Source organism: Osmia bicornis, chromosome 7 (genome assembly GCF_907164935.1).
Source record: "Osmia bicornis bicornis chromosome 7, iOsmBic2.1, whole genome shotgun sequence".
Lineage (NCBI taxonomy): Eukaryota > Metazoa > Arthropoda > Insecta > Hymenoptera > Megachilidae > Osmia > Osmia bicornis.
In genome coordinates, this window is record NC_060222.1 from 2017347 (window position 1) to 2031709 (window position 14363).

Below are 14363 nucleotides of genomic sequence, written 5' to 3' on the forward strand. Positions count from 1 at the left end.
ACGATCAGCTTCTGTGGAGTAAGTTGAAAATGTTTCCCCTAGTAAGAAGGAAATCACAGCCATTGGTATCTGTTTGAACGAGGGTAATATCAGTGAAAAAAGACGGAAAGGGATGAAGTATTTTGGTAGAGTTGAAGAGAGAGCACAGGTAAAGGTAGGGGGTCTCTCAGAATGACGTCGCGTCGGCAACTGAAATGGATGAATGGAGTGGTGTGACGAGGGTGGTCAACGTGAGAATGTCCTCATGAAAAGAGAAAGAAAGAGGAAATGGTCAGAGACCCTCATCATCGTCCGCTAATATTTACACATGTATATACAAAAGCCAGGCTGGTTACCAAAAGAACGATCTCGTTGGTATTCTCTGACAAAGATGCCGGAAATTATAGAAGTCGCTTCAGTGACCGCACCTAACCCTCTTTAATACACCTATAGACATCCATCTATCTATCATCGTGTGCTATCGTGTACGGAAAGAGGATTAATTAATAATAGAAGACAGGGTTTGAAGTGGATGTGACATCATAGTGATAGGAAGATAGTTTGAACGTGTTCATTAATATTTTGGTGTTCGTATATTTTGCAAAATCTTTTAATTATATCATTTTAATTATTAACAGAAACATATTTAATATATCATCTTTTTTTTTAAATTTGAAGATATTCACATTTAACACTTCAGTCTTTCCCAAAGATCCGAAGGTTTTTCATCTTTCAAAGTCAACAATGCTCCATTTTCTGAACTCCTCTGGGTCGTTCTAAACGTTTTCAATTCCAATTCCTCCGACTAATAAAGCTGTGATAGAATTCAAATTATAGTCGGTATAGTAGCGTGTGATATGAAAATGATAAGGGGCTTTAGAGACCCCTAGTTTATATCTCGTCTGCAGTTTGCCACTTTATCAATAAATGACAATAATGGTACCTGTTCACAGTACCTTCTAGTGATAAAGATTGAATAATAACATCATTGACAAAGTCTGTAATGAATGGTTTATCATAAAAGACTCTATTGATGCTAATGAAAACTCAGAAATGTTTATTTTATGAAAGAACTAATTTTTCTCATTTCTTAGTTTCCTAAGTTACTATTAGATAACGCCAGAGGTACAATTACCTGAACTCCTTGACTTTAAATTAACGTATAAAAATAGGGCTTTGAAAGATATGCATAGAACTTATAAAAATAAATATTGTTGACTTTAAAAAGTAATTAAAAATATTTAAATTACGTTAATTTAAAGTCGTATATTTATCAGCGAACAAAATCAATGTTCATGATATAAAATCCTCGGTAGTATAGTGGTCAGTATCCCCGCCTGTCACGCGGGAGACCGGGGTTCGATTCCCCGCCGGGGAGGATTACTTTTTTCATTTTGGGTTTTTTTTTGCTAACTAATTACAGTAAATATTCGATGAAAGCGACAAAGATCTGGAGGATCATACTCATCCCCACCACTGGAGGGTATACCCTTTTGAGATGCCGCGAAGTTCTCTCGCCCAGTAGTATAATATGACCTGAATGTCAATAACACTTAGTATTTTCTATTATATAGACTTCAAAATACATGGAATTTTAATAAAAATAATACCAATTAATCTCATAAGTGTTCTTTATTTTTTGTAAAATTATACAGCCAAAATAATATCGTAATTTATGTTGCAAAATTTCAGAACGTAGACATATTCGATTCTCGTTATCATTTCTCGTGGACAATTTATTCGATCAATAAATTATTCAGCGTATCGAAACGATTCAATAGGTACTCGTTATTTATACCCTCTAACGACGTTAACAAAATGATAAACGTTACACATTACAATGCAGTCTCGCTACAATCAACGAAAGCCACTTAAACTATCTTGTAGGTGTTCTTTATTCTTTTGTAAAATCATACAGGCGTAAGCGACCAGAGTCTACACAATGTAGTCAAAGCGAGATACAAGTGACATGATCGTTCAAGGGACAAACGAAGATCAGAGTGTCGTTTATAGAACCATTTAAAATTGAAAATTCCTTATTTTTCTTCTTCTCTGTGTCGAATTACACGACACTACTGAAACATCGTTCTCCCTATAAATACACAGAACCGGCTTTAGCGTGTTTGTCACTCTGGGCGAGATCTCCCATCCCCCAAAAATTGCTCAATAATAGCGTATGCATATAAAAATTTTCCAGCTCAAAGATGGTGCATTTTTTAAAAATTATATTTAAGGCGCCCTTGGGTGTTCATCCCCCAAAGCCGGTACTGCAAGTACACACACGCGCACATACACACACATCACACGCACACACTTGCAAATTCAGGTGGCTCGAAACGCGCGAAATCTTTCGTAAAAATCTTATACAGAAGTTTGCCGTTCCCCCGTGATGAACGCGTGATTTAAAAAAAAAAAAAACTTAATCATGAAAATACAGACGTGTACACCTAAGGTCTAAGAAAAAACTAGAAATTCTTTGCAGATTAATTATCTAAAATATATGTATGTATATGTATGGATGTATCAGCTAAAAATTTGCAATTAAATTGTTGAATAATTTTTCACGTACAAACGAACAATTGAAATAAGTGATGCCTTTTTATACAAATAGCTCTATAATACGTAAAATTTGATTTCCCTTTCTTCTTCCTCCTACTACAATATAGATATATAATATACATATATATTTATATATTATATAATATATATAATAGCTAATAAATAATCCGTAGTTAAATTTAATTAGTTTAAATCCCGTTTATCTGACGGTACCTATCCAACGCTTAAAGTATTAAATCGCTTACAATTTATCTCGTTTCGTCCATAATTCTTCAAAAAAGGAAACTCTCCCTTGTATTAGTTTTATTACCTACTATACCCTTATTTAATAATGATTCATTATATAACGAAGTCGTGTACGATGGATTACCGATGCGTTTAGATCACCATTCGAACAGCCTTGAAGAATATCGCGATAAATTAGGGAAATGAAAATTTTTTATCATTTTTTTATTACTAGGGTAAAGCAAAGGCAAACGCGAGGCTGAGGAAAAATAATGCATTATTGAGAAATGTTTATGACGACGAGGATTAAAGAACACGGTTTGAAGATATTTTGAGAACAAATTATTTTCATGCATTTAGAAAAATGAAGATTTCTCGAATTATTATTGCTAAAAATTTTTTAATTGAAGTGTAATTTTCTTTTTAATTAAGGGTATAATGTATAGGCAACAAAATTTAGTTGACAAATTATTTTATAGAAATTGTCTTAAAAAAGAAATTATTTACAATAGAATTTTTTTATTGGTGCAAATCGAATATTTTTCCAAAATTTAGCAGTGATAATAATTATTGAAAAAAAGCGTCAAGAATTTGGAGGAGAGAACCGTTGCCCTAATTAAATTTCGTATGCAAACTAACCATAATTTGATGCAAAATATCTAGAAATAGAATGGTATAGAAAAAGTCTCCTTATTAGTATAAATAACAAACTTTGTCATTTTCATACATTTTTGTTAATTTCCATGGAATGAAAGAAATAACAATTTCGCTAATTAGAAGTTTCCTATTTCAATTTCGTATGAATGAAGCGATTTCAGAGATGATTCGTGTGAAAAATGAAATTTCATTTTTTTTTGGGGAACAGGCAACGCGTGCTCTCGATGTTTAATTCCTCGCCGCTCGATAATTCCAATTACGAACACGCGCTCGGTGATTAAGCTCGAATAGACACTTGATTTCCGATTCATCGAACAAACTAGTTCACGAATGGACGAATTCTGAAAAATGAACGAGCGAAGAAAACAGTCGACAGAACGAAATCTTCAGGGACGTTTAAGCGTTGAGAATACAATTTTAATCGGATGTAACATACGCGTGCAATAATGAACTCCTCTTTGTCGCAGACGTACATACGTATAATATCTATCAAATGTACAAATAATTACGCGAAAATTGCGAACATGAGAGGTCGATCGACGAATAAAACCTGTTCGATCAATTTCATTCGGATCTTCGCTCTATGTGTTTGAAATTATGTACGCCGAGAGAAACGCGAGAGAAACAATCGTCGATCGCGTTAGATTCTTTGGTCAGGAGACTAAAATACAAGATCCTTGAGGATTTTATAATTATCTTTTACAAATTTTTGGAATTTAACACTATTGAAGTAATTTTTATTATTACCCGCCGCTTTTCAAATCACAGAAGCGCAGGAAAATTTCGTGCGGGAATATTTAAATAATCAAATTTAAAATAGTAATTAAAAGGAGTAATACTAAAGGCACAGCGAAGAGGCTAATAAGTTTTGCAAAAATGAGACTTTCTAAAAAAAAATAAAACGTCTGAAGAAATGTAAGGGAACTTTGGATATAATAATTTTTCCTGAACACTTGATATTTTTCGCGTGATTTCGAAATTCTATCTCTCGCATTTCCATTCACACATTTCCTTCACAACCCAGCCACAACAGCGAATACACAATTGATTTCGGCGTGACGCTTTGAACAAGCTGAATATTAAGACGCATCTACCACGAAGAAATAGAGTTTCGCTATATTTTTATCCGTTTTATCTTTTCTTACTTCTCAATCTAACGAACAAACAGTGTTTATTAGAGTTTATGTATATTTATATATGTAATAATAATAATCATAATAATAATCATTCATAATATCAATTCATCCCAACAACAAGTTTTAAGGTATCTTTTTGATAGTATTTCTGTTATTATTCATTTTTTTTTTTATTCTTCAGTTCCCTTTCGTCTTTCTTTTTCAATCGTACTTTCTTCCTCGTCAATATATCTCTGTTCATTATATATATTTATTTATTTTTATACTTCTTTTATATATATATATATATATGTATAGACTGATATCAACACGTATAACATCGAATTCATCTATTAATCTTTTTTATTTTTTCATTTTCTTTGGAGAAAACTGCGATAGCTGAATGAATTCTTAATTACAAAGTCTCGTTTTTATTTTTCGATCGGAACGAGATCGATCCCCGATCGCTCATGTCGACTTTTTTATTTAGTTTCGGCGTTCCTTTTTTTTGCATTTTAACCTGTGCCTTTATCAAGTGTCTCGTGAACACTTATTCTAAGAGAAAACGAAATTTCGAGGATTTTAATTTCCTCAACTTCGAATACACAGGGTATTATTCTTCTCTGCTCTTTAACGTATGTGATTTTTTTTTTTTAATTTTTAGTTTTGTCGAACGGACACGCGCAATCGTTGCAATTACTTGTACACACACAGACAGCTTAGCCTTTCCTAATCGTGGAATGAAACGGTGATGTGTCTTATCTTTCTTCTTTCTTTGCTTTTCTTATTTTGTATCTCGATTTCGTGGCTGCAGTTTAATCGTTCGCGATCTTACATCTGCTGATTTTTCTCAGATTTTTTGAAGTTAAGACATAAGATCGCTAAGGGATTAAACTGAAGTGCAGTTGGTCAAATCAAAACATAAACTCGGCAGTAATCATGATGACTCTATCCTGACACGGTGCGTTGACATTCATGATCCTATATATATGTATAGATATATTGTATATATAGTACTGTACAGTCGATAAAAACAAGGAATTTTTCAATGAATATTTTACGTATCACGCGTACAGGTGATTTAAATGAATTGCCATGTTGAAAATGGAAATCATAAAATGAAAACTTCCTCCTATTTCCACGAATTTTGAATGATTTTCAATTGGGAGCATAATTTTTAACTAAAAATTATAATTACTTTGCAATTTACTCATTTTATTTTAATCCTTGGATTTACAATTCCTTTTCTATTTTCATTTTTTAAATGTTCTAAATTTAAAATTTTATTAGATATTTCAAATATCAATATCAGTGACAAATTGAACAGAGAAAGCATTCATTTTCTAATTTCCTTTTCTCATAAGGCAATTCATTTAAAATACCTACACATGTGTCGGAATGTGATCAAGTAGCTAGTGGTTAAAGCTTCCGCTTCCTTCAATGATAATTGTACAAAAACTCGTTCGCACGCTGGTTTAGCCTGCAGTGAAACATGGCAGTATTAATCAGTAAGTAGACAGTGTTAATACGATATGATACAGAGAGCGAGTGCAATCGGAAATCACTCCTGTAACGACAGTCGCGAATCATGCATCGAGAGACAATGGTGTGTCTTCATTTCCATGGTGTTTTTCTTCTATTCTCATTCAGGATTTTCGAGGACGAGGTTTCATTTTTTCCCATATGTATATATACATTTTCGAGCCAGTTTGTGGCAAGTGTGTCTCACAACGCGATTCGCACACAGAAGTATAGCGTGTCATTGTCATTGGAATCGAAGTACCATTATTAGGCGAAACTTATCGACGGCGTTCGATGGGATCACTATAAGCTAAATTTTGGAATATCTGCGTGAAAAGGATGTTATCCTTGTTTGGTGTTCGATGAACTTTCCTGATAATTTCTAAGTCGTTTATTATCAGACCTGGACAAATATTAAAAATAATGACCCAGAAGAAAGTAAAAGAGACATCTCTATAAAAGAAAAAAACCATCATGCCTTTGTACTCGAAGAAGGTTCCCCGAAATCTCAGCTCTGCCTCCACGTTCGTCCCTCGCTCGTGACTTTTCTCTAAATTACTTGGTACGGTTAATTAATTATTTGGTACGATCATTGGCGCTTCTAAACACCGGGGAAACTGTCTGTCCCAGCCACGAATCGTCCCTTCTAATGTCTTTTTTATCCCTCCAACTCCCCGTGGACGTTCGGATACATCCGGGACCCGACCGTTTCCGTCGATACGATAAAACTTGAAATGAAAAAAAAAAAAAAAACAAAGGATCTCTATCGTTACGTAAATAACACCAGCTCGTTCGTTAGCGAACCATTATTTAATGACGACGATTAATTCGACTGCTGAAACCGCTAAGTAGTACGTTTCCAGGTTAAGCTTCGACCACTTAAGTTGTCGGTCTGGCGCTTGTCCGGTCGAGTATCCTCGTTGATGATCAGCTCAAGGGCCTAGACCTCGAGTGGTTCCCTTCTGGATCGTCCCCGATCGCGTGTCCATTTTTTATTTAACAGAGAACACATTTAAATGGGCCATCAGTCAGAGAACTCTGATAGGACCCGACGAGATTTCAGGATTAATCGGTGTCGTTTGAAGACGCAATTGATCCTGAAGAGCATTCGTCCATGACCAGGATCGACGTTCTGTTGGACGTGGACGATCGGAGACGGTCCCGATACAAATTCCTAGGTGCACCTATGACAATATTCGCTGAGACTCGTCCTTAAAGCAGCCATTTCGCTACCAGAATCATGATCAAGTGCGGTGCCAGACTGGTGATCGACGCGGTTCCGGTCACTCTGACGTCGCTATCCTTCATGAACACCTTGTCGATCACGTGGATGATGCCGTTGGTACACTCGACGTCTGGACGGAACACGTAAATCCATGTCCCCTCCCACTCGATCTGGTAACCTGTAAAGAGAAACGATTTTTCATCGGTAAATTGATGATGAAGATGTTGAGGGCTGATTGATGGGGTATCGGGTGAAACGAAGCGAGTTGCGATATTTTTGGCTGCAGCGATAGACTGTTTCCAGTGAGCGTTCCTTTTGTCGAGCATTAAATTGGCCGATTATCATACTAAGTGGCGCGTTTCGAAATTATAATTGTCTTGGCTACGAAACATAAAGACGCAAAATGCATTAGCTATATTTGGGCAGGATAGATTCATTAGTTGAATTTTTTTTTTTTATTGAAAAAGATTGAATTTTTGATTCGTAATTTTTATTCGAGGAATTTAATTTTGAAATCTTTTTATTATATTAATATATTGATGGTCACATAAATTTGTAAGGCAATAATATTCGTTACAAGCATAAAACACATTGGCAATTCGCGATTCGCAGACGAACGAGCACGTAGCAATTAGCACCGGGGGGTAATCAAGGCATTTGCATTTAAATGGCTGTCGAAAGGTGCATAATAAATCGTCTTGCGGTCTCGACCCATAATTGTGCACGTTCTTCCTCGGTCACCACTTACCGAGAGTGGCCGGAAACCGCGAAATTCTCGTGTATCGAAATTGAATCGTGTCACAATGAATTTTTCTCGTCAGTCAAATCGTTTAAACCCTTTCGCTACCAAGAGCGACATAATCGTCCGGTACAAAGCATTTACATTTTAACATAGCAAAATGTAAAAATAAAACATATTTAACATATAAAAATGACAATCAACATATAAAATCAAATTCAGGAATTTAATATACAAATGTACAAAAGCATATTTTGGTAAAGACGACCATAGCGAAAGGGTTAAAAATAGTATAATTAAAAAAAAAACTATTAATAAATCATTCTAAAATGGTTTCATCGTATAAAATGTATTTTTTTTTTAATTTTGAGATGGTAAATTTGATTCTTGGAAGGTAAATGACATGTATTTTATAATAGAAAGATGATTTTGTTAATAATGAAATATTTAAATAGAATTTTCTTTAAAATAAATTGCATATCTTATTTGATAACGTGATGTGAAACAAAAAGCTCGTCGTGAAGGGTGTAAATTAAAAGTGACCCTAGATAACTCGAGCCGAGGACAATTTACAGGTGTCCATATCGTTCTGTTTCACATTCGTTTTGGCCATTTATCGTGGCAAAAGGAAATAGCGACCAATGTGTTTCGCGTGGAAACATTCGCATCTATCCAAATTCGTAAGTTCTTGTTTCACTGTATTTCTTTTTCATGTGAAATGGATATAACACAAATTTACACAGACTGATCATTTTTTGTTTAATTTTAATTTAAACTTTAATTTTAATTTTACCCAAAAAGCTCAAAATTAAAGTCACTACATAATTCTCAAGCAAATCTGCATTGATCTAAATGAAAAATGTAATCAGCAAAAGCAGCTACAAGTAATTAATAATTATTTGCATATTGTACAGCCTTTTGCAGTAAATTAGCTTGCAATATTATCTTTCAACTAATTTTGTCACATTATTGTAGAACCAAGAAAAAGAATTCTATAATAAAAAAGGGTGAGACAAAGAAATATGAAAGACTGCTGCGTCTATCTAGCTCGATGATCGTTTTCCATTTATTCGGATGCGAATCAAAGAAAGAATGTTTCCTTTCATCGTGCGCCAAAAAAAAAGCAACAATGTGAATAATTGTGAAGCAAAGCGCGATCTACGTATTTTGAGTACAATGAAGCATTCTTTTCAAGCATCGAGCCTGCATGAAACGCGCGTACTTGATTAATTTCGAAGGTAATCGCAACGAAGGAACATGATTCCAAAAGTGCGAACGAGGACACGTGTTCAAACGATTCTCGTATATTGCTTTCGTGAAAGTTTCGTCACTTCCTGCTATACGTCGATTGAGTAATTTTCTTTAATATTTGCCGACTTGTAGAGATCGAAATTGTGTAGATATGTTAGGCATCAATGTCTGTTTTTTAAAGAGTTTCCGTATGAAATTTGTATAAACTATCCATAGGGTTAGCTAGGCTTCTCCCTAGGCACCCCAGGGTTATCCCTAGGTTTACATATATCTTCCCCTAGGTTCAGTCAAGGTTTCTCCTGGGCTCTCCTCAGATTCACCTAGAGTCCTCCCTAAGTATTCCCAGGGTTCTCCCTAGGTTTACTCAGGATTCTCCCTAGATTCACCCAGAGTTCTCCCAGAGTTCTCCTTAGATACTTCCAGGGTTTCCCAAGATGGAAAGCAAATGGAGGAAGGCTTCTTCATCTACCTCCCTCCTTAACTAAGAAAAGTCTACATTCCACTTGAATGTACACTCCTCATATTCTTCTCTGATTATTAATTAAAAGCAAGTATAACAGCAGGAATGCCTATTTTAGGCTCTCCTTAGGTCCTCCTAGCCTAGAAGGCAAGTGATAAAAACTTCCTCCCTCCATCCTTTCCCTTAACCCAGAAAAGCCTTCGTTGTACCCAGGTGTACAATAGTCGAGTGTACGCGCGTTAAACACGGTGTGCGTGAAAATGTGCGAAGAATCCTTGATAAATCGACAATGTGTGCGTTGCTCGTACGTGGTGAAAGCACGTGTCGTCGCTCACCGGCGACGTCTAAACACTGAACTCACTCACCGAATGTTTCTGGACGGATCGCGTTTTCATCGTACTTGTCATCTAAACGTAACGAAATAGTACCAGGTTTGAGATTGACCAGGATGGACTGTACTAATTACGGAGCTTTCAACGAAGCTTTTCAACTCGTTAAATCCGTTCGCTAAACGACAACACGACAACAACAAGGAATTTGTTCTGGACACATTTACGGTTGAGTAGTGACGATATTTGAAACAAACGTTCAGTGTATCTGAGAAGATATCTTGGATCGTATTGCAACAGAGTGCTTATGCAAATTCATCGGTGGAGAAAGGATCATATTCTACTCACTTTCACCGTAGTCCCGGATACGAAGCTTCAGGCTGTCTCTGGCGGCTGGAAGGATTATGGTGTCGTTGTGTTTCATTTCCTTTAGCTTTGCCATTGTGAACGCTTCGTCTGCTATCACCAAGTGTCGTTCCAGGATTTGTTTCGTCTAAAATATCAATTATTTATATGTTATATTAACCAATTGACTTACGTGGCCTTCAACCAGAATCAAATTAATTTTGTTAATTATTTTCTTAATTTTTACAAAAAAAAAATACATTTCTGAACTCTCACTAGTTGCAGTAATAAGGGAACCAAAATTTTCTAAAATTGTCCCATTTTTATACCATTTTTTTCTTTAGAGCAATTTTTAAGTGTCATTAATACAATTGATCAGAACAGTACAGTACTCACGTGATAGCTGAAGTCATTCATAAAAATTTTCTTAGTGGTAGAGGGGTAACTGATAGCTGCTGATTTCCAGGCATCGTTGCGAGGAGCAAAGTAGGTGAAACGCTTCGTGGTGTCGTTCAATTGATCGTTGAAATCACGTCGTTGTCCCAGGAAATAGGTGGTACTTGAAGAGAAAGAATAAATGTTAAAAATTTATCAGTCTTTACAAATAACCATCATTTATAATAGAAATTCTCATGAAAAATAGAGATATATAAAAATTGTTTCTTTATATAATATTTAATTCAAAACACTCTTTGACGAGACAGAAAAAGTGGACGTTGGGGATCTTGATGTTTGCAAACGTACATCAGTAACGAATAGCCTAGATAGTAGAGGAAAGTAGTAACATCGATGAATTCTCCGGGTATCATGGTATGGGGTGATGGAATGCTGACACTACCATCCATCCACTGCATCGAGTAACGATAGCTATCGTATAAAGGGGCTAATGGCATTAAAGCCAGTGCATAACTGACTGCTTCCTAGTTGCCGTTTGCCTAACGATTCCCCGTAACAAGATGGGAAACTTGCTGATCACCCTCATGTCCACCTTGTTTGCGATAATATATTGTCCTACACTGAATTTCTACCTCAAAATATCTTGGCTCGAAACTAAACTATGAGGAGGTATTTTGTGGGGTAAAGTAGAAATATTTAATTCTAAGTGATTTTAATTAGCTGCCATTTCTATCCTAAATTATTACCCGCGCATTCCTGATTATCATAAATGATAATTCTGGAAAATATGAAATTGTAGATAAATAACAATATACATATTAAACTTGCTAGTGATTATTTACAACGCGAAGCTTCATAGAATGAAACATCGTCGGTATAAATGTTTAGGTACTGACGGTCTCCCGTTTGAAAAGAGATTTTATCGCTACAGAAGTTTATTTATTGATCATCGGGATATCGTTTAATTGGATTTTCCATTACCGACGCATGGGTAATTGAAATAACGAGAGGAGAATTAAATCACGATGGATTTAACTTGGAAATACATCTACGATACGAGCGTTTGTAACTGTGACTATTTCGTTGAAAGCAATCTAGTGGAAAGAAAATACATTTTGAAAAACGAACATTGCTGAATAATAGATTTACAGAGGATCAAAATGTGTTAATAAAAGTTAGTCAATGTTCCTCATATTCTTGTCTCTGTTTGAATGAAATATTCTATTAATAATTAAATTGAAATTACTAGTACCATTTCATTTACTATATTAAATAAAATAAATTATTAATATTAACTTTACTATCTTAATTTGAAAGAATGAAGCAATTGACTAACCATCGAATTTACCTATTTTACGTGAATCTCCTGGAACGAAATTCATTTATTAGTTAAACTTAGGGTGATGGTATCGGTAGAGAATTGGGAACAATAGGGTTCGATGCGAATTTAATAGATCGATGTGTAACCCTAGAACTACCCAATTTCCATCGTAAGGTTCTCTGTTTATGGTTTCTGTCAAGTGGAGCACGTTTATAGTAATTGGAATAGAGATTTGTTGCTACATTTTAATTAAATTAAAGCATGAAATTTGAAATTTGAAAATTAATTATTCCTATTCTTAATAATTAAAACTTCGATACATGGACATCTTCACTGTGGCAAAAGTGTTAATTACCATAACAAATAAAAAAATAATAATTTCTACTCACTTAAGCATGGGGTCAGTCCTAAGTTTATCGAACACAGTAGTATATGGTACACCAAGAACCCTATCAATGATGTGGATCAATCCATTGGTAGCAGCAATGTTTGCGGTGACCACTGTTGCATTCACACCACCACCTTCCACGGTAACAATCTGATTTCCACTTGGTTCTTGAACTACATTGAAATAGAGCTTCTTCCTGTCTGCCGCCGTAGACACCTATAATAAATCAATGAATTTTTAAAATGACCATAAGAGATTTAACGTGCTTGAAAACACTGAAACAGCGATAGAGGGTACAGAGGAAGTGAAAATGAATTTGTTCTTCAAATAAATCAATCCTTGGGTCTTATAATTATTTATAAGTTGATAAAGTTTAGAAGTTTAGAATTAAATTATCAACATTGTGCAAGCTGGTTTACAACTTGGTAAATTATTTTGTAATTAACAAGCGACCCACGATTTTATTCGAAGAACTGTTGAAAGTCAGCCTCGTGCAAACAAGAACTCGTACATATCTAACTGCGAGTTACGACAGAAGACGAGGGGCAGAGTTAAAAGTTATGCACGCTATCCTGCTAGAAAGTTTCTCCAACAGCGAAGAAAGAAGAGAATTGGAGGGAACGTAGTTAGATAGTTGGCAATAAGTCTTCTTCGTTATGTGTGCATCTGTATGTATTCGTGTAAATAGGAAAAAGAAATCTAATGCAATAATTTCCTGAAGAGATTCGTGATTCAGCATAATTTCCTGCTGTTAATTTTATCTACTCTTCTGGTCTTATTATAGGTATTTGGTTATCGTTTGGTTATCTTTCAAAATTACATACTATGCCCCCATGGCTCCTTAAAAATTTGGACTGGTCCCATCATTTTTTCAAAACTTTGAGATTCCAGGATTTTACAATTTCAGAATTAAAAATTCCACGATTCCGGAATTCAAAATTTCACAATTTAATGAAAGCGGAAGGGAGGGAGAAGAAGCGACCTGAAAAATAGAGAAAGAGATACGCAGGGAGTAGAAAAGAGTTTAAGGGCAGTGATTCCTTTTCCGGTTGATCCCCTCCTCATGAATTTTCCTATTTGCACTTTGCACCACTTCCAGTTACTTTTCTGATCTTGAGTTGCCGTCGTATTCGTAGATAGATGCACGTACTGGAGGGACTAGCGACTAGCTGCTTCAAAGGGTAGATCGAATAAATTCCATGAAAATCCATGCCTCTCTTGCAAAGAATTTTCCTATAAGCCTCTTTCTAGAAGAGATCACTTCTCTTCCTTTTATTTTTTTTTTCCATACGATTCATGTATCTTCTATGTTCTTCATTTTGCGTTTCATTCGATTTTTCATCTTCTTTTGCATACATTTATTATACCTTTCCTTTTCAATTTATTTTACATTTATTCTTTCATTTTTGTTTTGTGATAAATTTTATGGTTTTATGAACCATTCTCAGTAGTTGGTACAAAATGAATAATTCTTTTTGTTAACTAAATTTTAATGTAAAGTAGCAAAATTATCTAGCATTGTTTGGATAAATCCCAGTCGAGTAAAGTAAATCAGCACCTGTTAGATATCTTCACCAAAGTATACATAATTCTTTGTTGCTTTCATTCCGCTTGTTTCGCGATTCCGTTGAATCCAGCCGAGTTGTAAGTGCCATTTATTGTCCTCGAGTGAACAAAAATTCAAGCGGATTCCGTGCGTTGTACAACGTCGAATAAATTAATTACGAATGTACATGGGTTGGACACAGTTGTAGAAAAAAAAAAGGGAGAAGCATAATCTCGTACGAGACTGGACAGGTCGCGTTACGAAAAACTCCAGTGTTTCCCTCCCCATAACTGTTTTATCTTTTCAT

At 35.1% G+C, this 14363-nt stretch overlaps 1 protein-coding gene, 1 long non-coding RNA gene and 1 other non-coding gene across 9 annotated transcripts in view; 2 read left to right on the plus strand and 1 right to left on the minus strand.

The window, feature by feature from the left end:
• LOC114881498 overlaps positions 1–14363 on the plus strand; it is a 94999-nt gene that overhangs the window by 40265 nt on the left and 40371 nt on the right. The window lies entirely within an intron of this gene.
• Trnad-guc lies at positions 1286–1357 on the plus strand. The gene has a single exon. It is a non-coding gene; the product is annotated as a tRNA-Asp (tRNA).
• The window catches only part of LOC114881376 (fasciclin-1), a 217494-nt gene continuing 208896 nt past the window's right edge, over positions 5766–14363 (minus strand). For 5 of the 6 annotated variants that reach the window (XM_046286520.1, XM_046286519.1, XM_046286518.1 and 2 more), the window contains 5 exons: positions 12512–12726; positions 10802–10964; positions 10409–10553; positions 10097–10138; positions 5766–7459 (listed from right to left, as the gene is read on the minus strand). In XM_046286520.1, the coding sequence (XP_046142476.1) occupies positions 7269–7459; positions 10097–10138; positions 10409–10553; positions 10802–10964; positions 12512–12726 (756 nt within the window). In that variant the 3' untranslated portion in view covers positions 5766–7268. The remainder of the gene's footprint in view (positions 7460–10096; positions 10139–10408; positions 10554–10801; positions 10965–12511; positions 12727–14363) is intronic. The other variant, XM_046286522.1, reaches the window with a different exon arrangement.